Source organism: Amphiura filiformis, chromosome 12, assembly GCF_039555335.1.
Source record: "Amphiura filiformis chromosome 12, Afil_fr2py, whole genome shotgun sequence".
Taxonomy (NCBI): Eukaryota; Metazoa; Echinodermata; class Ophiuroidea; order Amphilepidida; family Amphiuridae; genus Amphiura; species Amphiura filiformis.
In genome coordinates this window covers 159,603-183,744 of record NC_092639.1, presented here as the reverse complement: position 1 = coordinate 183,744, position 24,142 = coordinate 159,603, and the positions used below count along the sequence as shown (strand labels likewise).

Sequence of the window (24,142 nt, the reverse complement as noted above, 5' to 3'; positions counted from 1 at the left end):
TGACAGGTCGGGTGTGTCAAATTTCATGCAATTTATCTGGACTTTTCTCACTTCTTCTTGTGTAACTTTTCTGGACAAAATCACTGATGATCTGAACAAGACTTACAGACTTTACTGGACTTAACTACAGGGTGTTTCTTGAAAGATTAATACAGTAGCTAGCTTGGATTCCTTTCAAGATAAGATTGAAAATGACCCCCATATGAGCTTTGCTAGCTATATCGCATACTCACCTCTAGTTGGTTCTAGCCTTCCCTAGTCGCTGATAATTGATCATAGCAGGCATCGCAAACTCTGACAGCTTTGTTGGATTGTGAAGGCAGCAAGTATTTCTTTGCGGAGCAGCCACCACAAACAACATTGCCACATTTCCTACAATGATGCTGAAATTAAAATGAAAACAATAAACTTATTAATCTTGTTCACACAGGTGTCAAACCAAAATGGCAAGGTGGATGACTTTGTGGTGGAAACTATATAACAAGCTGCATGGTGATTGAACTGGAGGAATTAGTAAATTACAGCCAAAAACTTGTAAAATGTAAAAAAGTAATGGCTAATGGCAGCTAACAAATCACTGGTTATTTTGGTAATTAAAATCAGAAGAGCAAATGATCTTGTTCCCTTTGCCATTCTGACTGTAGGCCAAAAACTTCTTGTGCGGTTTGTCTGGCCAAGTGCAATCAATGATATCAGCGCAAATTTTCAAATCACAATGGTTTAATGCGGTGGAAATCCATACACCCCTGCGAAAGACACAACCTTAATCTCCCACACAGGGGTGTAGATTTCAAATAGAGTCACACATTCAGGTAACCGCATTTGGAATTCACACTCCCTGTGTGGAAGATTAAGGCCATGTCTTCCATAGGGGATGTATGGATTTCAACTGGAATAGCAAATAGCAATCAATCAAATCACTGCTGGTATATCTGTTACCCATACAAATGGGAAAAATTTCCACATTACCAGGAGTTTGCCCCAAGCTGGATATGACCTCTAACACCCCTCCCCTCCACTGGTTACACCACTGAAATCTGTGAGCAATCTGTCCCCTTGCTCCCTCCCTCCCATATAGGACACACTTACCCTTCTATTAATAGGTGTGAATTTAGTCTTCTGACAACTCATACATATAGGAGCCTCAGCATCAGGGATCCAAACTGGACTCAGATTGGTAGCTGGGGTCTTCCCACCTGAAATCAAGTCATTTTAGCAACAACAATTTTTTTTATGTGTTATAACTTATATCTATTAAATATTTTTATTTATTTTATTATGATTTAATTGATAATCTCAAAAAGTGCAACTTTTAATTTGGATGACAACATATTTTCTGGCCAGAGAGCTATTGTTTTTTGCTAAATTTTCACAAATGAGGCAGCAAATTAGAAGACTTTGACCGTAACACAATATATATTTCGGATTTTTGTTTTATTGAACAAGTTACGAGCAAAGGCGCCTTATAAAACTGTGTAGTTACTGTTTGGTGTACACGCAGTGTTAGAAGTATGTAAAAGTATTCACAGGCCATTCGCGTTTAATCTGAAAATATTTGCTACCACAAGCTCTATAATGTATGTATTTGTTGTATTTTCAATGTTGCAAATCAAAATGATCACACAGTTGGAATTCTATGCATGGCCAAGCTCACTTACCAACGATAAGCCCTTGTTGACTATCCAGTGTCCGGTTCAATCAATTGTTAATTTAAATTACTGATGAGTGATAGGGCATGATGTGATCGATATGTAATTCACCTCTACAGCTCTGGATGCTCCATTTTTAATTTGCAACTTTTACAAATGCACCAAATTTCATATACTGGTATCAATCTTTGTCAATTTAGAGGTTTTGGTAGCAAATGTGGTAGATGCTGCACACAACTGTGTCGATCAAATCATCACAACATTTTCTTTTTGTGTTATGTTTACATGTAGCCGGAGAGGATAATGTTAAATTCAGCACTGAGTCCATCTTGTTTACTTTGGGGACATAATTGTCATGGGCTCTGCGAACATACAGTATAGTGTGTCAATTGGCCGCATTAATTTTCACTGGGTTTTGGCCTGAGGGCTCACCTTATTTCCAAAACTACGTCTTGTTATAAGGCGATTCTATCGAAACATGTTGCACTAGATAGAAAACCAGAACAGAAAATTGAAATGGGAGAAATGCATTATGGGAACTGTACTTACTTTTGGCAAGTAAATCTGAGATGCATTTATTGATATGTGCCATCCATTCTGATTTCTCGGTTGCCGTGGCAGCATATACGGTGAAGGATTTAGTTGTGCTGATGATTTGCCACCCATTCTTCAAGTCTGATTTAAAAAAAAGTTTCACAAATTTATCAATTTGCAGAAATTTCTTGAATGGAATAGTAATGTTACCAAATGTTTTTGACGATCTTTACACAAAGTAGTCCGATATTCATACTATAAACACTAAGATATCTAATCTATTATCTGCTAAGGCTAAAAAAGAAGCTATGTCACAAAGCCCCTGTACATGTTTGTTTTTCTTAGCGCGTCTATGTCACCTGAAACAGCAAATTCATTTTTTCTTTCCTTTTTTTAAATTTTACTTTTTACTGTAAAATCTATGAAATTCTGAGCCATATTTTGAAGAAAATTTGATCGATTCAATATTCTCATTGTTCAGGTAAAAAACAACTGATATTTGTACTTCAAATGTGTAAATCAACAACAATTTAATGCTGTGTAATTTTGAACACTCAAAAATGACATCTTAATTCAAAATTAAGTTTTTAAAAATCTTTAATAAAAAATCTTAAAAATAAACCCTGCATTCCGCATTCATTTTTGAAACTGCCATGGGCTTTGAGACATATAGCATTATAGTTTTTTGGCCTAACATTATCAGCTGTTTGTCTGGCTGTGCATTTTGCTGTGCATGTATTTTGGAAAAAAAAGATGAATTGTTCAAGGGGAATAGTTGAGACCTTAAGGTTGGTCTGAACCCTGGAATTATGGAAACTTTCAGGCCTCATAACTGCTAAATTGTTGGTCTAAAGTATATAAAAGTATACATATTTAGAATGGCAAAGACTTGATCAACTCATCTGTGAGGTCAAATTTGGGCCAAAATGCCATTTTTGGCCCAAACTCTCCCAAATAACGGTTTTTGGCCCACTTCTTTTCGTTAAACGTAACAAAAAAATTCTTGGGCCAAAATCTTTTTAAATTAATTTTTAGAAACTAGATAAAAATATCTAGGAGCCATTTTTTTATATATTTGAATTGTGACCAACTTCACCAAAAATATTTGAAATTTGGGTAAAAATCAGGTTTTTTTATGATTGTTTGAAAATTCAGCATTTTTTGACAATTTTTGGTGCAAATTTCTCAAGGTTGGTCGAAATTCAAAAAAATAAAAAAACAGCTCCTAGATATTTTTATCTAGTTTTTAAAAATCAATCAAACGTTTTTTGGAATTTGAAGCCAAAAATGAGCATTTTGGCCCAAATTTGACCTCACAGATGAACATCAAATGTTTGCCTTTCTAAATATGTATACTTTTTTATATACTTTAGACCAACAATTTAGCAGTTATGAGGCCCGAAAGTTTCCATAATTCAAGGGTTCAGACCAACCTTAATTACTATTCAAGTAGTTGAAAAAAATTGCAGAAAACATTTTTGATCTCTACCCCCCCCTTTAGATTCTTGAGCGTCCTGGCGAAAAAGAGGGGCCAACCATTCAGTCAAATTGAGACACACATTGTTAACAAAAAGCCTTCCAAAATAAACAATTTGTGACCCATCACATTGAAACAGACCACTTCGCGGCTAGCTTCATTGGCAGATAACAATGAAAGAAGATGGAAAAATATAAAGAAAATAAAAAGAATTCTGTGCTTGTTTTGCCTCATAAAACAATTTTACTGTATCTGATTTTAACAAGTAAGGTGTCATTTTGAAGCTAAAAAGCAGCAGTTTATCCTAGTGTTTAAATCTCCATTTTCATTTCTGCCGCGAGGTGGTCTGTTTCGATGTGATGGGTCACATTTACCCTGTGGGCAATGTGTTATACCCCTCTAGAGGAAAATTCACAATTAAAAGGGTACAAAAACTTGAATACCCCTTCAGCAAAATGCTTAAAGAAAGCCCTGGTGGGGTTTAAAACAAGATTTGAGCAATTTTGAAATTTAACCCTGTACATGTATAACCTTTGATGCAATGCTAGGACCCCCCCCCCACTGCAGCTGATTAATTTTTTGGCCTACATAGAAGATCTTGCTATACCCATACAAAACATGTGTATAGGCCAACCTTTTATAACATCCCATGTAACATCCCATGTGAGGTAGATTGATATGATCAGGTCACTTGCATTATTTTCATAAAAAAGCAAATTTCCTTCTCTTAAGGGATCTGGAATGAGCGTTTTGAGCGTTTCGACAGTATTTTTTGTGGGACATGAGAGCACATCAGACATATCGAATTGTATTCTGAATACTGAAGAATGTCTTTCTGATATCAAATAATTTTCATTTTTGAAATTCACGATATAATACAAATTTTATGACAAATTATTAAAATTTGATATTTTTCACATTTTTGATATATAACCGTCCTCGAAGTAAATTTTATAAATCTAATGATAGTGTATGTAGCTGGGAGGAAAAGCCGACAATCAATTGATAATTTTTTTTGATGTTTTGCGGAAAAAATCCATATCTTCAATACGAAAGGTCAAAATTTTCAATTGATCGTCGGCTTTTCATCCCACCTACATGTACAAACACTTGAAGTATAATTATCAGATTTATAAAGTTTACTTCGAGTACTGTTAAATATCAAAAATATCAATTTTTAATCATTTTCCATAAAATGTGTAGTACATTGCGAATTAAAAAAAAAAATCAAAATTATTTGATATCATCCATTCTTCATATTCAGAATGCAATTTGATATGCCTGATGTGCTCTAATGTCCCACAATAAATACTGTCCAAAGGTTCATACCCCACCCCTTAATGATAATAATTTTCCCCAGTACTGCCTGCTTATGTATAAAAGCAAGGTTTTCACATTCACCCGCCTCAATGAATATCATGGTTGAATATCTTAAATATTTGCTATACTTACTACCATCGTCTTCAACAGGCTTTAATCGGACATCCTCCAATGGCAGTAGATGTTGTTTATTATACTGAAAATAAACCAATTGAAATCATTACAAGCATAAGCTGCACAAAGTTTAAAATTATTTGTTGCTCGATCTTGTTGCTCATTTGATAAAGAGGTGGTGTGATTGTATGTTTTACAGAAAATGTTTAAATCTCTGGTTATAAAGGTATCAAACGTTTAATAACATTCAGAAAATATTTTTGAAAACTTGATGCAAAATATTATAACATAATTATTACTTGTTGACGAAATTTGTTGCATAAACATTTGACAACATTTTAAAAATGCTGTTTTGGTAGCGTTTCTTCATATAAAATGTTTTTAAAATGTTTTCACAACCTTCATATAACCCGACAATTAAACATTTAAATGTTTTGACCAAAACCAAAATAACACATCTATAGGCCTATTGTTTAAAAAATATTTTTGTGATTGTTGAGATAACACATGACCATTATCACATTATACCCTAGTATCCATGTTAAATGTTATTCATTTCACACTATCCATTTGGTACATGTAGGACAACATTAGATGAAATATTCTGTATGATGGTTTAATTGATCCACTTTTATACAATGGACATTGAAATTGGACTGTTTTGAATATTTCTTTTTGTTAATAACTCTGATTGGTTCAATACATGATAGCCTTCATTGTAACCAATCAAAATAGTTCTTAGAGGCCTGGTTGGAATCTTACCTTCTTTTTGTTAATAACTCTGATTGGTTCAATACATGATAGCCCTCATTGTAACCAATCAAAATAGTTCTTAGAGGCATGGTTGGAATCTTACCTTCTTTTTGTTAATAACTCTGATTGGTTCAATACATGATAGCCTTCATTGTAACCAATCAAAATAGTTCTTAGAGGCCTGGTTGGAATCTTACCTTCTTTTTGTTAATAACTCTGATTGGTTCAATACATGATAGCCTTCATTGTAACCAATCAAAATAGTTCTTAGAGGCCTGGTTGGAATCTTACCTTTTTTTTGTTAATAACTCTGATTGGTTCAATACATGATAGCCTTCATTGTAACCAATCAAAATAGTTCTTAGAGGCCTGGTTGGAATCTTACCTTCTTTTTGTTAATAACTATATTGCCATACACTAACACATCATTAAAGAGAAAGAACTGACGAGGTTTGGGTTTCTTCCTACATAACTTGGTTAATACACCTTCCCCTACAAGGACACGGCCTGGTTGAGATAGAGGCTGCAGTACACAAAACAACAAAGATAAAAACTGTTAATGATATAGCCCACTCCCTCAAATGGGCTATTCCCGTTGTAATCCAAACACCCCCTGTGGAAGACATAACCTTAATCTCCCACACAGGGGGTGTAAATTTCAAAAATGGGGTTACCTGAATGAATGACTCCATATGAAATCTACACTCGCAGCATGGAAGATTAAGGTCATGTTCCATATAGGGGTGTGTGGATTACTGGATTTCAACGGGAATAACCCATTGAATGACCACTGATGACGTACAAGTAAATGTGAACATATGTTACGTCTGTAGACGCTAATTTCGCCTAAAACAATTTTCATGTCGGTCTGAATTGAAACGGACCTATTTTTTTTAGATGTGCTGAGTTTTTGTGTCAATTTTCCAGCATTTAAAGCCAGGAAATTCCTTCCATCAGCACCAGCAGTGGCATCAGTGATTATGAAGTAGTTGATTATGAAGAAGAGTAAAGTACTGTGATTGGTTCAAACACATCATGTGAGCATCCTATATTTTGAAATAATGTGCCCTGGTTGCATCTTGAATGCAGTAAAGCATGTACATACTATGCAGAGCATTACATGGACACATTATTTGGGTGTAAAGGATACAGCCTTATTTATTTCTTAATTAAACTCATACAAAGTGAAAATTATATTGGATTATTTTTGTTACAATGTGCACCAATAATAATATCCTAATACAGTTGAACATTGTGCATAGCTGCATAGGCCTAAATAATATATCTGCTGCACCCAACTACATTACACATTCTATATAAATCCATAATGTTGTGAGCACTCCCGTAATATGAGCGATGTATAATAATGAGTGGAATTGGCCTGATAAAATGCATCCTTTATATTATGATCAGTGATTGCATTGGTGTTGCATGTACAGTGCATATCAGCATATGGTGTTAATTGCACATTAACACATAATTTTATTAAGTCATTAACACTTCAGATGGGTAGTAAGAACTGGCTAGGCCAAAATTATGATTCAAATTCCTAGAGTAGCAAAACCAACTTAAAACAGAGATTATTCATTGGTATATCCCCAGTGCAGTTGGTATCTTGTTTACTTTCATCCTTATGCAGATGAGCGTTCCATTGTATCCAGCTAGGATAACTGTACATTTTTGTGGTTTGTTTTCAGTGTTGGCATGAGGATTTGTTTAAAAATTAGGCTATTTGGCAATTTGTGGTTTAGCATACAGTTTAAATGTTATCCTAGTTGCAGTATATTAACTATGTGAAGGAAGCCTTGTTGGAAAACCTTCCTCTGCTGTTTACGATCTTCTGTTTCTGCTTAGGCATCAAAATTTTTTAGTGACACCTGGATTTTCATGGGTTTAACTATTTTCAGGAGGGCTTTAAGGGGGTACTACACCCCTGGCCAATTTTGTGCTTATTTTTGCATTTTCTCAAAAATTATAGCACATTGGTGACAAGTAAAGACATGCATATTATAGAGGCAAGGACTACAACTACTGTACTGAAAATTCAGCAACTCAAAGCAAGTAGTTATTGATTTATTGATCAAATATTCGTTTCCCTCATTTTTGACTGTAACCCCACAACTGTTGTCTGTGCTGAAATAAAATGTACAGTGCAGTAGTTGTAGTCCTTGCCCCTATAATATACATATCTTACTTGTCCCCAATGCACTATATTTTTTGAGAAAAATGCAAAAATAGGCAAAAAATTGGGCAGGGGTGTAGTACCCCCTTAACACCATCTACCATTATAATACAAACTGTTTCAGGTTGTATTTTAGATAATAAACACAGCCAAATTAAAAAGTCGCCACTAGTTCCATCCCCATTTAATCAGAGTCTGATGAGTTCATGGCAAAAACATTTATAATAATTGTCTATACACTTTCCTTCGAAGGTTGATACCAAAGTTGATATCAAAAGTTTAATCATCGTGAGCATAGGAACCGTTGTTTGGAAATTTGTGTAATTTTAAAAGTGACATAGGGAATCGTATCACGCGGCGGAGCTAACGGAGTGCCAAGAATTACGCCGTCTGAACAGGCCGGCAGGTTAATCGATTATAAAGCGCGACTGTTTGTGACTGCAGGAATTTAAACGCATCTGAGAGGTCTAATTTCATTGTCATTAAAGGTTTACCCATGCATGTCAAAATGCAAATCGAATACCCCGTCTTTTAATGCTCCAATTGAAGGGAAATTTAAATGCAATGATCCTTATGACATTTTAAAAATATTTTAAAATTCATTTAAGGTCATTAAGGGGTCATATAAAGGGGTCATAAAATTTGAATGCAATGATCCTTATGACATTCTAAACATGTTTAAGATATTTTAAAATTCATTTAAGGTCATTAAGGGGCAATAAAGGGGTCAAAGGTCAAGTTTTCAAAATGCTTCAATTGAGCTGAAATTTAAATGCAATGGTCCTTATGACATTCTTTACATGTTTTAAATATTTCAAAATTCAGAGGTCAAAGGTCAAGTTTTTAAAATGTCAGCTTTCCACAATTAAGGTATATTAAAACGGCAATTAATGAAAGTCTTATTAAAATTAATACTATCCAGCACCCAGCACAGTATATCAGATCGTCACAATCGTCCGCCTAACTTACCTCGTGCCCTTGCAAAGGGCACAGTTGCTCTAGTTTAAATTGTGTTACTATTACCTTAACAATAGGCTATACTGAAAACATCAAAGGTCTAGCATACATGGTTCTAAAGTTCTGAAGTTTTGTGATATCTATTTCTTATGTATTTTACTGTTTATTTTACTCCATATTTTTGCCTATCTCAATTTCAAATATGCCACCTTTAGCCTCCATGGACTATATCATGTCACAAATACAAGACGTCACAGCCATTGCAACTTGATGATAAGATTATAAACTTACACTTAAACAATATAATTGTTTCTGAATTTCAAGCTTAAAATGCACTAAATTGGTGTAATTATAGGAGCACTAATTAGAGAAGCAAGTAAAATCAGCAGGCTGTGGCAGAGTGGATGAATGAAAATATAGCCAAAATGTAGGCAAAATATACAAATGAGCTCATGCAAATAACATTACACAAAACTATAGAACTTATCAGGCCACCATATCCAATCACGTTGATCGGTTATTGCGTTTAAGCTGCAGAGTGGATGAATGAAAATATAGGCAAAATATGCAAATAAGCTCATTTTTATTCATTTATGCAAATAACATAACACAAAACTATATAGCACACCAGGCCACCATATCCAATCACCAAATCAAGTTTAAAGTTGATCAGTTATTGCGTTTAAGCTGCAGAGTGGATTAATGAAAATGTAGGCAAAATATGCAAATAAGCTCATTTTAAATATTCATAAATATTCATATAACATGACACAAAACTATACAGCACATCAAGCTACCATGACCAATCACCAATCTTGTCGAAATGCTGTTAAACTGGCATTTATGTACCAGGAAAAAAGGGGGCACAATTTTTTAAGTCATCTAACCGGCTCCCACAACTTGACTGGGACAAATGAGCGCGAAGGGTGAAAATGTGCTCAAAATGGACTTCAATTTAATGCACAGAGATGTATTTATTCCTTTTCTGGCAAGTACGGCAACCCCTTTTGGGAGAGCCTGCGACCTTCAAGAGCTTCCACCCACAGTTTGAGAATCCCTGCTCTAGGCTCTATTTGCCCACCGCTTACCATGAAATACCTCCCAGTTAGCCTCATAACATGACCGGGAGATACTTTTAAGCTTTTACTGACTCCTGTCAGAAAGTCTCAATAACTCATACACTTCTAGTGCCCGTTTCTATTCATCGTTATGTATTCTTCTCCCGTGCATTATTTTCGCGAACTACCCTTCACAGCCCAAATTATATAAACCTGCACGCTAAACAATGCATTATCTAAAACCTGCACGCTAAACAATAGATTCTAGATAATACGTGCACGCCAAATACTAGAAATACTACTTTCACATAACCATATAGTAGAGTTAGGTGACGCTTTCGACACAGAGGTCACACAACTATACAATTGTCTGTTCGATATATATACCATCAAAAAAAATACGAATATACATTCTGTGGTGTTAAAATGGTATAGTTACAAACGGTGTTCTATAATAGGGTACAATTACCGAATAGGGTGCAACTCGCTAGACTTGAGTCCAGTCCTCGTTTACGGAGTAGGGTTAGGGTTTAGGGTTGGGGTAGGGCAGTCTGACCTCAAATAAATCAAACATCAAATGAGAATAATCGAGCTTCTATTAATTAAAAAGGGCCAAAAACAGGTGGATCATAATTATACAAGATGACACCATTGCAAAATATTCAGCATTTTACAAATGAAATACGTGTAGGCCTATATCTAAAATAACATAGCCGGGCCCGAAACACACACTAGCGCATAATATCATGATCATGCTTTATAATACCATAGGCCTTCAAACACATGTGTTTGAAGGCCTATGATAATACTGAACAAATTGTTAAATCCCAATGTCGTGTGTTTTAATATAAGTAGATTTAAAGTTCAAATTATAGAGCTATAAAGTCCAATTGATATTCACCGTAGTACTAGTCGGACATCTAAATCGATCGTTGAACTGGTTCAGTGCTCTAAATGATCACAACATAAAGTCAATTGGTTACAAACCATGCGTGAATAAGTTACTAAAGTATGACGTATGGCATAATCGATACCATTGATAGCAAACTTATACAGGGATTGATTTTCTTTACCAGTTAAATGCTACGTAGCTGGTCAATGTCCTGACGGTGTTTTTAAAATGTAAGATATTTCCCTAATATTAAAACTAATATAATGAATGCAGCAATTAATATTGCCTATTGTTTTAATAGGCCTACACTCAAAGTGTATGACGGATAATGTATTGCAAATGCATTCGTCAAGATAATTGCACTTGCCATGGAGTTATTGCATTTAGCTCTTGAGCCTATCGGCTCATGAGCTAAATGCAATAACTCCACGCAAGCGTCGATTATCTTGACGAATGCATTGCACTCAGTTCATTATCCTTATCATATTTGCATGCCAGAATATGGTCTAGTGTTGTAACTCTTGGTTGGTCACAAGTAAATGTAGCTACCGGTTCATACAATATCCATACATTAGAAGCCCAGTCCAGACTCTGCTAATTTCAACCTTTACAATGACGAAGCACTAATTATTCCATTTGCAATTCATACACCCACCCTATGGAAGGCATGGCCTTTCTTCACACAGGGAAATGTACAATTTTGAAATCAGGGTACCTCAATGGGCGATTTTATTTGAAACCTACACCCCTGTGTGGGAGAATTAGGTCATACCTTCCATAGGGGTGTACAGATTTCAACTGGAATAGCCCATTAGGTTGAATACCATACATACCTGGCCTGATGCACCAAAGCAAGCCTCTACTTGGCCTATCCGCCTATTATTAGCTTCACTGTTCACTGAAAAGAACAATAAAGTCAACAAATTGATCCGGTAAATTTTATACATTATGGTGGACAATAATGGATATACATAATGTACATGTACTCAGGGATTGAATTTTCAGGTGCGCGAGTGTGATAGCACACCATTGCACACCTTAAATCGCCTGTCCAAGTGCGATTTACAGGCTACAGCACCCCTCAATTCTGTAACTTCTTACTAAGTGCAATTTAATAGCACACTTGACAGTCCGCCTTAACATTTCCAGAAGTGCAATTTGTAGCACGCCTGTCATTTTCAAAATTCAACCCCTGATGTACTGTTCTCAAAATGTGTGAATGATCATCCTAGGCTGGTCAAAGGTCATCATCATCATCTACAAGCTTTCTCCAACTATTGCGATCTTGGGCAAGCGAAACAATTTTGTTTGGCTTCAGCATCCCTTCAGTATCTCCCAGGAGATGCTGGACATACATGTACTGTAAGTTCAGTGTGCATGGCCGTCCCAGTTTCATCTTTCCATGTGGTGGAATATATTAGGGCATTTCTTTCACATGCTTGTCGTCTTCAAGATGCGTATGTATATGGCCGAGAAATTTGAGTTGATGAATCTTGACTCTGACAACCAGTGGAGTGGTGTTGGTCAAAGGTCATTGATATCCAAACCATCAGAAGGAGGTTATCATCATCCTAGGCTGGTCAAAGGTCACTGATATCCAAACTATCAGAAGGAGGTCATCATGATCCAAGGCTGGTCAAAGGTCACTGATATCCAAACCATCAGAAGGAGGTCATCATCATCCTATGCTGGTCAAAGGTCACTGATATCCAAACTATCAGAAGGAGGTCATCATCATCCTAGGCTGGTCCAAGGTCATTGATATCTAAACATCAGAAGGAGGTCATCATCATCCTAGGGTGTTGATCTTCAAGTATGGTACAAAGCTGGTTCAATTCAGAGTAGATTCCTACAAAAAATTCAAGACTCAGGAAAACATACTTTGCAAGATGTAGAGATGGAATAGGACAGATTGATGTCAGCTTGCATTGGGTTGGTGATGATGACAATGAGTTGACTGATGATGATAGCTCAATCCTCTTTGGCCCTACTGCTGGTCTTAACATATTACTGATTGGCTCAATCAATCATTAATAGTCTTCTTGTAACCAATCAGTAGGTAGTACTCATGCAGTTGATGATTAGCAAATGGCTATCTCCTGCCTGTCAGCAATTCAACAACAAACACATTAAGCCCCACCCAGCAGGTGGAAGGGTTGCCAAACCCACGATTTGGTGGCCCAATGGGGAGACTTTTGAAGATTTTCCCCAAAACTTTTGAACATTTCCAAGTAAAAAATGGGTGACTTTTCAACATTGGCTCCCGCGACTTCCGGTAGTTATCTGTCGCATAGAAACCAATGGTTAAGAGAAAAATTGGGCTACTTTTTTGATTATTTGAGCTGCGATTTGGGCTGACAAATTTTGGCAACCCTGGTTATTGGAAGCACAGATAACCATGCATGCATATTATTAAAGTAATTTGGATGTTATGGCAGATGTAATTAATTGGGCTATTCCTGTTGAAATCCATACACCCCCCTGAAAGACAAGATCTTAAAATCCAGAGTCCAATGTTCTCCATTTTGTAATGTGTTGTTTTCTGTTTTCTAAAAATAACCATAAAAATTTACCCACTCTAGGGAAATCCAATTTGTTATCATATTAAAAACACTGAAAAAACATAAACATGTTTCTAGCTATCTAGAAACGCTATTAATCCAAAATGGCATAGCCAAAGAAAAAAAGTCATGAAACCTGAGACGAATATTTAGGTATATTCGTCTCAGATGAAACTGCAAATATATGACCCCTAAAGTAGAGTCTGAAGTTTAGCGTTTTCTAAAATCCATTTTCTGTGTTGTAATCTGTGTTGTAAAATTTGTAAATCCGTGTCATGAATAAAGCTTAAAATGTATAAACAATGATATTAATGTCATAATAAAGTGTTCAATATCGCGATCAATATGCTCTGATTGGAATATTCTCACGAAAATAGGCCGACTATTAAGATGTTTGGAGGGATATAGGGGGTTCATGTCTTGGTAATATACCTTTATTTCGGTATTATTAAACAGTATTTTTATCATTTAAAATTGACATACACAACTCATGATTGTTTTTAACATTTATTTCTCTTATCTTTTAACAATTTTTGTCACATCATACAAAATGTCATTTTCCGTGTTGTACCTCCGATTCCGTGATTTTCTTCCGTTTTCCGTAAAACGGAAAACTTCGGACTCTACCCTAATTTTAGCAAGTAATGATCGATTTGAAGTAAATTTCAGTAAAATATTTAATTACTTGGTTTTTGCATTTTGTTGTACATTGGAAATTAGATCCGAATAAGCTGTAGTTTTGCCTGTTGTCAGGGTTAGAACTAGCCCCGTTCCACAAACCGTGACGCCTCTCGAATAGCGAGTGGAGCCAGCACCAAGCGTAGCGAGTGTAATATCCTACAGTTGGAAAATCATCATACAGGTATCAGAGTAAAGCACAGAAGCCAGTGCTACATGTAGTCAGGCTCTTAGAAATTGAGGGTTGCCCGTCATTTGAATAAAATTGCCTGTCCTAATTTGACCTTTAAAACATGTACCTGACTTCTATAGCCCATTCAGGGGTTCAAAGAGTTCAAATATTTGCTGCTATTACATTCTTTTGCTAACCTGGTCTACTAAAAAAGTTAATAGCCTTTCTCAACACCTATATGTAGCATCTGTCAAAGGCATTAATTTTGCCCATCCCAGGAGCAAACTCCCTGTCTAAAATGATGGGTAGACGGGTGGCTAGCTAAAGACACTGCCTATTGTTGCAAAATGCCATTTTCCGTTTTCTACAAACATGTACTTCGAATTCCATTAAAATTTCTGTTTTCCGTAAAACGGAAAACTTCAGGCTCTACCTTAATCTTCCACAGGGAGTGGGAATTTCAAATGGGATTACCTGAATGGGTGGCTCCATTTTAAATCTACACAGCCTCTATGTGAGATTAAAGTCATGTCTTCCATATGGGGTGTATGGATTTCAACTGGAATAGCCAATTATTTCTTTTGTACTGAAAACAAAGTGGAACATGTGTTTAGAATTTCAAAGCAATTGATACCCATGTATTTGACAAATTTGGCTGCATGTTTGATTCAAACAATGTCATGTCCGAACATGAATTAATTTTATCTGCAGTACATTAGAATTACTAAAATAGCTTTGAAAAATTGTTAAAAAAATTATTTAAAGTTAGACTTTTGAAAAGGGCGATTCCATGAAATCATGACATGAGTATGACCTGAAAAAATAAATTAAAATGTCTTATACTCCATTTTTACTCACAAGCTCTTGTAAACACATGTGAGGATCAGGATATAAACTTTTATAAGACAGTAATAACAGTAATAAAGCCGTAATAGACCTGGCTCATTGCACACAGGTAAATTGGGTCGTGCTTATGATCCCTGTTGGTATTTTTGTCTCAGTTGTCAAGATCTATGTTATTGTGTTGTTATTGTATTGACCGGTTATTTTCATGATTTTGGAACGCTGATCAAGAAGGATGTTGATCAAGAAGGATGTTCACAAGTACAGTTTTTTCCATAGGACGACGACAGACTGGAACGACTTGGATGAGACGACAGCGACAGCAACCAGCAGGGAAATATTCCAGAATAATCTTCGGTTGTTCTTTTTCGCGACGTGACACCTCAGACCTTTGACTGTGAAAGTTGGTGAAGTACAGTATCTGGCAATAAGGGTGCATACACAGCCCTCATAGTTACATTAAGGTGCGGGATTGTAACTATCTAAATTATCCTGACAAATATCCAATTAGCTTCAGCTATTAAGGGTAGACGCGGTATTGTTGGTCGAAGCAGCCAAAAAATCGATTTGTATTGTCTAAATCAATATATTATTGAAAAATAACACTTTGATGTTTTGCAAAAGTTCATTCTACAAATTATATACTTTGAAAATTTGCTTAATTTATTGTTGTTAATTAGTTATGTACATTTTACAAAAGTGTTGTTGTTTCAGCCCTATTTAAAACATAACTCAAGAACTACAGGACCTATAAAAGTATTTCTGTGATATTTGAATTCTTCTACACACTCGCAAGGAAATGAGCAATGCAATTTTTGCCAAAGCTCACTACCATTCGCGAGATGCTGTGAACTACCAAATCGCAACACTTTAAACTAGTGTATTACCTTAAGCTATTTAGATATTTAAGATATTTGGATATTATCAAGGACATTATGGATATTTATATATTTCAGATATTTGAGATATTATGGCTAATTAAGATATTTTAGATATTTTGGATATTATTATGGCTAATTAGAATAATTTGGATATTTCTGATATTTTTCATATTATTATGGGTCATTAGGATAATTTGGATATTTGAGATATTTGGATATTTGAGATAATTTGGATATTATTAAGACTATTTTGGATATTTGAGATATTTTGGATATTATTATGGCTAATTAGGTCACAATTTGGATATTTCTGATATTTTTCATATTATTATGGGTCATTAGGATATTTAGATATTTGGATATTTTAGATAATTTGGATATTATTAGGGCTATTTAGGAAAATTTGGATATCTTACTATAAATAGGGGAATGTTGTATGTATCTATCTATCTATGTATCTATTTATCTATGTATGCTATAAAGGCTCCGTCAGTTTCGATCCAAATGTCGCCAAATTCATACGGGAGATCGATGAATATACGGGAACGTGTTTAAACTTTATTTGGTTGAAAACGGTCAAGAATTGGCCTCAAAATCAGTGAAAATGTGGTACGTTGCTATGCTGGGTAAACAAAAAGGGAGTCAGTTGTCAAGCTAGCCGTGCGCGCGTCGTGCGGGCGTATCTAATGCCAAGCGCTCAAGCAGCGCAGCGATAGCGCCGCTGGTAACGCAAGCACTACGCATGTCGCAGCGTAAACGACGAGAGTCGCGCAATGAATGATAATACGGGTGAACGACCGACCGTAGGCGTAATAAATACGGGGAAAAGATGTGTGTTAAAAAGTACAAACAACATGAAGAGGTAGGCCCACTGAAAGCAAAAAAGAAAACAAAAGGAGGACAAACAGGTAGGCCTACGAGTATGTGGGTTAGCCTATAGTTAGTCACAGTAAGAAAATGAAAACGGGAATAAAATAGGCTAAAGAAGGAAAGAATAATAAAATCTAATAAAATTAGATTGATTTAAAGGTCCGTAACCCGATCGACAGCATCATCCCCGATTTTTTCATTGTTGATGAGGTTTTGGTATCACATAATAGATACTATTTTTCTCATTACTATCCTGAAATTTGACGCTCCAAGTCGATGTATTTCGGAGAAATCATGAATCACAGCGGTTTTTACAGGTATACCAGTTTGTAAACAATGGTAAATACTTTGGAATTCTGGGAGGGAATTATGAACGAAATATCAGTCACCGCAACAGCTACTTTGGTTTCGCGTCATACACATTCTGTGAAAAAAGCGAACCACACTAACTGCTGAGGAGACGGTTTGCCGTATATAGTTATTAAAACGGCAAGAGTAAGCGTGGTGTGCTGAATAGCTCAATTGACTAGCGCGTTTGTTTTTTACCCGAGAGGTACCCGGTTCAAAACCCGGTCTCGGAAGGTTTTTTTTCCTCTCCATTTTACCCAAACTTTTTTATATTCATTTGAAATGTACATATTGCAAGGGGAAATATATTTCGTTTCCTTTTTTTCTGATACGGTACGAAAAAAACCGAAACATTTTCCTTTCAATACGGGCCGGGCATTGTACAGCATGTCAGCATTCGTCATTGCCTGCCCAGAATGCAATTCACGATACCAAGGTATTGGATTGCAAATTTGGCTATTTATTCACATTTACGCTGAAAATGCTCTCGTTTTTTCACAAAGCAGCATAAAGGAGGCGATATTTGATATTATTATGTAATTTTAAAGACAATCCATATCCAAAACCAATAGGGTTACCCCCTTTAAATAAAAAAAGCTATTAAACTGAGGACAGAACTAAATAAATAACATGAAAACGGGAAATCACAAGCTAAGCAGCAAATAAAAATGAAGTCAACAGGGAAATGTAAGAAAGGACAGATTTAGAAAATAATGGGAACGGGATTGAGTAAATAAAAAACATGGTAACGGAAATTTGCAAGCTTAGCAGCAAAATGTTTTTAAAAAATGGAACAAAATTGGCCCATGTAGAAGAAACTAAAAAGAAAGATAGAAGCTAAAATGGAAACTTAGGCTTAACGAGGGTCAGACTCAGATAAATGAAATTTACCTTTTCAATGATTCTACCTGTTCAGTAATTCCTCCCGCTTTAGTGAACGCTCCCATTTACTCACCTAGCGGGGACCCGCGCGTAGCGCGGGTGTCCCGCTAGTTTTAGATAATTTGGATATTATTAGGGCTATTTAGGATAATTTGGATATTTTAGATATTTTGGATATTATTATGGCTAATTAGGATAATTTGGATATTTCTGATATTTTTCATATTATAATGGGTCATTAGGATAATTTGGATATTTCAGATATTTGGATATTATTAGGGCTATTTTGGATAATTTGGATATTTTAGATATTTTTGATATTATTATGGCTAATTTGGATAATTTGCATATTTCAGATATTTGGATATTTTAGATAATTTGGATATTTCTGATATTTTTCATATTATTATGGGTCATTAGAATAATTTGGATATTTTAGATATTTGGATATTTTAGATAATTTGGATATTATTAGGGCTATTTTGGATAATTTGGATATTTTAGATATTTTGGATATTATTAATATTATGGCTAATTAGGATAATTTGGATATTTCTGATATTTTTGCTGAACCATGAAATGGTATCAGCCTATAAGTGTGAATGTTACTAGCTTACTTACTAGCTTACTTACTAGCTTACTAGCTTACTAACTAACCATTTGGTCTGAAATGGACATATCTCTAAATGTTACGAAGGTATGACCCCATGAGTGGTGTCATATGAAAGAGGAAAACATAAAGAATATAATAAAAAATATTTCCAAACGTCGGAGGTCATCCAGGGGTCACAGGGGTAAAAAAGGTCATTTTAACTGAAAATGCTCCGATTGAGCTTAAATTTAAATGCAATGATCCTTGTGACATTCTAAACATGTTCAAAACATTTAAAAATGTATTTAAGGTCATTAAGGGGTCATAAAGGGGTCAAAGGTCAAGGTTCTCAAAATGCTCCAATTGAGCTGAAATTTAAATGCAATGATCCTTATGACATTCTAAACATTTAAAAATATTTTAAAATTCATTTAAGGTCATTAAGGGGTCATAAAGGGGTCAAAGGTCAAGTTTTCCAAAATGCTCCAATTGAGCTGAAATTTAAACGCAAATGATCCTTATGACATTCTAAACATGTTGAAAATATTTTTAATTCATTTCAGGTCATTCAGGGGCAATAAAGTGGTCATAAGTCAAGTTTTCAAAATGCCAGCTTCTCACGATCAAGGTATATTAAAACGGCAATTAATGAAACAGTCTTATTAAAATTAATACTATCCTGCACAGTATTGCTGCTTGATCAGATCGTCGCAGTCATCCGCCTAACTAATATGGTACCTCGTACCCTTGCAAAGCTGCACAGTATTGCTGCTTGATCAGATCGTCACAGTCATCCGCCTAACTTATGGTACCTCGTGCCCTTGCAAAGGCACAGTTGCTCTAGTTCATTGTATATTCTTTACTTTTCCTCTTTCATTAACACCACTCGGGCGGTCATACCTTCGTAGCATTTCGAGATTATGTCCATTACAGACTCCGGGTGACAGTGGTATAGGCCTACCACAATATACTGCCGAAGCCACATGGTTCAGCTATGGTGCGGTTATCGCTCTAGTTCATATTATTATGGGTCATTAGGATAATTTGGATATTTTAGATAATTTGGATATTATTAGGGCTATTTTGGATAATTTGGATATTTTAGATATTTTGGATATTATTATGGCTAATTAGGATAATTTGGATATTTCTGATATTTTTGCTGAACCATGAAATGGTATCAGCCTATATGAGTGAATGTTACTAGCTTACTTACTAGCTTACTGACTAACCATTTGGTCTGAAATGGACATATCTCTAAATGCCACGAAGGTATGACCCCATGAGTGGTGTCATATGAAAGAGGAAAACATTAAGAATATAATAAAAATATTTCCAAACGTCAGAGGTCATCCTGGGGTCACAGGGGTCAAAAAAGGTCATTTTAACCGAAAATGCTCCGATTGAGCTTAAATTTAAATGCAATGATCCTTATGACATTTTAAACATGTTTAAAACATTTAAAAATTTATTTAAGGTCATAAAGGGGTCAAAGGTCAAGTTTATCGAAATGCTCCAATTGAGCTGAAATTTATATGCAATGATCCTTATGACATTCTAAACGTTTTAAAAACATTTTAAGATTCATTTAAGGTCATTAAGGGGTCATAAAGGGGTCAAAGGTCAAGTTTTCCAAAATGCTCCGATTGAGCTGAAATTTAAACGCAATGATCCCTATGACATTCTAAACATGTTTAAAATGTTTTAAAATTCATTTAAGGTCATTAAGGGGCAATAAAGGGTCAAATGTCAAGTTTTCAAAATGCTTCAATTGAGCTGAAATTTAAATGCAATTATGACAGTGGTATAGGCCTACCACAATATACTGCCGAAGCCACATGGTTCAGCTATGGTGCGGTTATCGCTCTAGTTCATATTATTATGGGTCATTAGGATATTTAGATATTTGGATATTTTAGATAATTTGGATATCATTAGGGCTATTTAGGATAATTTGGATATTTTAGATATTTTGGATATTATTATGGCTAATTATGATAATTTGGATATTTCTGATATTTGGATATTTCAGATAATTTGGATATTATTAGGGCTATTTTGGATATTTTGGATATTATTATGGCTAATTTGGATGGTTCTGAATATACATATTGGGAGGATTTGAGACATTGCTTGCTCATGGCTCGTGCACAGAAGTAAGGGCCTATAGACAGCACGAGCCCAATTGGTGCTTTATCTATTGACTTGCCGAATGTACGGCAAAGCAACACTGAAAAGCAATCATTGAAGCAATAAAATTCAACATCTCTTTTACAAAATGCAACAGCATCGCCAGATCAAGGAGTTTGTACAGTGTTTGTAATATGATCAGTACCACAAACACTCTGCAAAGGAGACTATTCTCTGTAATTTGATACCGTACAAATTTTCATAACAAAAATACAAAATGCTCCAAAAATCACACTTCTGGTCCGAATTTTTCTAGCTAAATAAGTAACAATCATGAACAATCATGCAAAGATCGCCCCCTCAAATTACCAGCTCCATTACTAAAACGATGTAGCAAGAGAAAGTAAAAAACAGAGAAATCTAGATCATGTCTATAGCCTCAATTTGCTTACAAATTGAGCTAAAAATGTTCCATTGGTGAAAAAGAACCCCCTATGAAAGAATCCCCATGAAATTTAAACAAAATTGAAAGTTGTTTAGGGGTCCCACGGGGAGCCCGACGTTAGGAATCTTCTTCCTTGCCTATGTACATAAGGCAGCTATTTGTATATGCCTCATTAATGTATTGCAAATGTAATAGCTGCATTTTCTGTGTTATGTGTACTAACCCTAACACCCAACCCTGCTTTTTGCTAACAAAGTTAAAGAAGAAACGAAAAAGGAGAGAAGATGAAGAAAGAAGTCACTCTGAATTAGTCTCAAGTTCATATAAACTTAAAATCATCTGTAAAATCCATTAAATCCACCCGTCTAAAATTAGATTAGCCCGTCTTAAAGACGGGTGGACGCATGGCTGGCTAAGACCTTGTTTGTGTGTGTTTTCTTCACTTTTAAGAAATTGCCATGGTGCCCTTCTCAAATTTTCAACAGTTGCCGTGATGCCCTCTTGAAATATTACAAACTGCTGTGCTGCCTTGCCTTTTCAGTGAAAATCCAAGGCAATTATCAACTTGCCCTAAAAAAGTTGCCGTGCCCCTTCAGATCCTTAATTCGTTGGCTGGGCTGTGTCCATGTCATCAGGGCGGCGGAACTGGGAGGGGGGCCAGTGGCCCCTCCACTTTTTTGACCAGGGGGGGCCTGGCCCCCCACTTTCAACCCATAATGTGATGTGTGTAACATGTCTGGGTGAACATTTAAGTAATCAAATCTCTATTCTAGACCCCCTTAACATGCTTTAAAAAAATGTAATGATGCACGAAATGGATCAATTGGTCCTTCATTTTGCAAAATTTTCCAACTCCCCTGTGTTAATACACAGTGTGTAAGCCTATCGATAAACAAATTCCCCTTTTCGCTTCTCTTTTGGACACCCAACACTAAAAGCAATAATTTATAAATACAATATTAATACTAATAGTGAAAACTTACCCACGAATGGCTTCAATTTGGGCCTTCATTTAACCCATTTTCAGATTTTCAAACTAAAATTGTACACAATAATAGTGTCAGAATGGTCCAACAAATGGCTTCAATTGGGCCTTCAGTTTACAAAAGTTTCTCACTTCTGAGGGGGGGGGCACATCCCCCTCAGATACCCCCCTGCTTTCACCCTTTTTTCTGCTTTGGACACCCGACACTTAATGTTTACAGTAATAATACAGTTTTAAATAATAACTAGTGAGAACTTCATTTCAGTGATTTCACCAATTTTCGGCTTTTTCAAACTCAAATTGTACACAATAATAAGTACCAAGTCCATCAAATGGTTTCAATTGGGCCTTCATTTTGCAAAAGTTTCTCACTTCTCAGGGGGGGCACATCCCGGGCACATCCCCTCAGACACCCCCCTCGTCATGCCATTATTTCGATTTTTACATCACCCTGCACAGTGTCAACACCCTGTATTATAAATATTTTTTCCATACAGCTCAATACTCCGTTGAAATCAATTTTCTATTATATTGACACAGATAAAGAAAGTTTCTATATGCATTGTGTTATAGGGCTTGCACCTGGAACTTAACTGAATGGGCGAAACGTGTTCCTTTATATACCTTGTAAATTGTAATTCTCAAAATTAAATATATCACAATTTTTACATTGGATTTCAAAATCTTTACATAAAAAATGCAGTAAAAGATATGATAGATATCCACAGCAAGCTGCAAGGCCCCACTAATTAGTGTACTGCTTTTCGAGTGAGTGTACTGGAAACAAAACCCTGATTTTACCTGAAAACAAATCGATTTTCTTGTAATAGAAACATCATATGGGGTACTAGAGCATGCACAATTCGTAATAATGTGTAGAATATAGAAACTCTGTGACTGTGTGTATCTCATATGATAGTCATGGTATGCTTAGCCTGAGTCGCTCGGCCTGTCTCGAACAAAATCGCGATGCGTAGCTGTTGAAAATTGAGAGGAGTCGCTGTACTATCACGGCAATTTTTGACATGAGTCGAAGATATAGGGATGATGACGATGTGCCCCGACTGGCCCCCCCCCCCCACTTTCAAAATCATTCCGCCGCCCCTGGATGTAGTGTACTAGAATACGCGCACGTACGCAGTGTAAGGCGCGTGTATACTTTCTTCTGTACCGCGCTATATTCGCGTGTGTTTATCGCGGAGCCACTAGCGTTTACAGTCATGCAGTGTTCCAGTTTGGCCAAGAAATACTTATTAATTTGATTATCATGTCTTCATGATGATTATTATAGCTGTCTTCACAAAAGTACTTGCCAATGTCAGATCTCAACGACCGATCTATATATTTAAAAAGGGAATGTATACGTATTTTAAAATACGTGTATTTAAGAGAACTGGATGTCTACTCAACGGTCTTCAATACTCCTAACTTTGACTTTGATTACCAAATAGGAAGTCTCGAAAACTTACCGAGTCGGTCCACCATTTTCTTGCACTAAGTGTTTCTAGTCGTACTTCTTGATCGTCAACAAGGTATTTAAAATGGATCCTCTTTACGGAGCTTTTTTCAGAGGCGTTTGTAGCTGCTCTGCTCTTGATCAGAGCTCTCGCAGTAGGGGAAGGTGGGGCATAACGGACCCCCGGGGCAAAACGGACCCATAGGGAAAAATAGGCCTTGGCAATACTGTAGTCTATGCAAATTATATTGAGGAACACAAGTATAGCCACGCAGATTTACAACAAAAATTTGATCTGAAACAATCTACTGACATCCGAGCAAGATCGAGTCAAAAAATTACCCTGTCTGACGTAAGATAGGG

At 35.9% G+C, this 24,142-nt stretch overlaps 1 protein-coding gene across 2 annotated transcripts in view; it reads right to left on the bottom strand.

The window, feature by feature from the left end:
- Positions 1–23,844, bottom strand: part of LOC140165601 (pleckstrin homology domain-containing family F member 2-like) — a 28,994-nt gene extending 5,150 nt beyond the window's left edge. For both annotated transcript variants that reach the window (XM_072188884.1, XM_072188885.1), the window contains exons 1-7: positions 23,793–23,844; positions 11,770–11,834; positions 6,233–6,370; positions 5,113–5,176; positions 2,199–2,324; positions 1,090–1,196; positions 234–383 (exon numbers count right to left, since the gene is read on the bottom strand). In XM_072188884.1, coding sequence (XP_072044985.1) covers positions 246–383; positions 1,090–1,196; positions 2,199–2,324; positions 5,113–5,176; positions 6,233–6,370; positions 11,770–11,834; positions 23,793–23,808 — 654 coding nt within the window. In that variant the 5' untranslated portion in view covers positions 23,809–23,844 and the 3' untranslated portion in view covers positions 234–245. The remainder of the gene's footprint in view (positions 1–233; positions 384–1,089; positions 1,197–2,198; positions 2,325–5,112; positions 5,177–6,232; positions 6,371–11,769; positions 11,835–23,792) is intronic.
- Between the last annotated feature and the right edge of the window lie 298 nt (positions 23,845–24,142).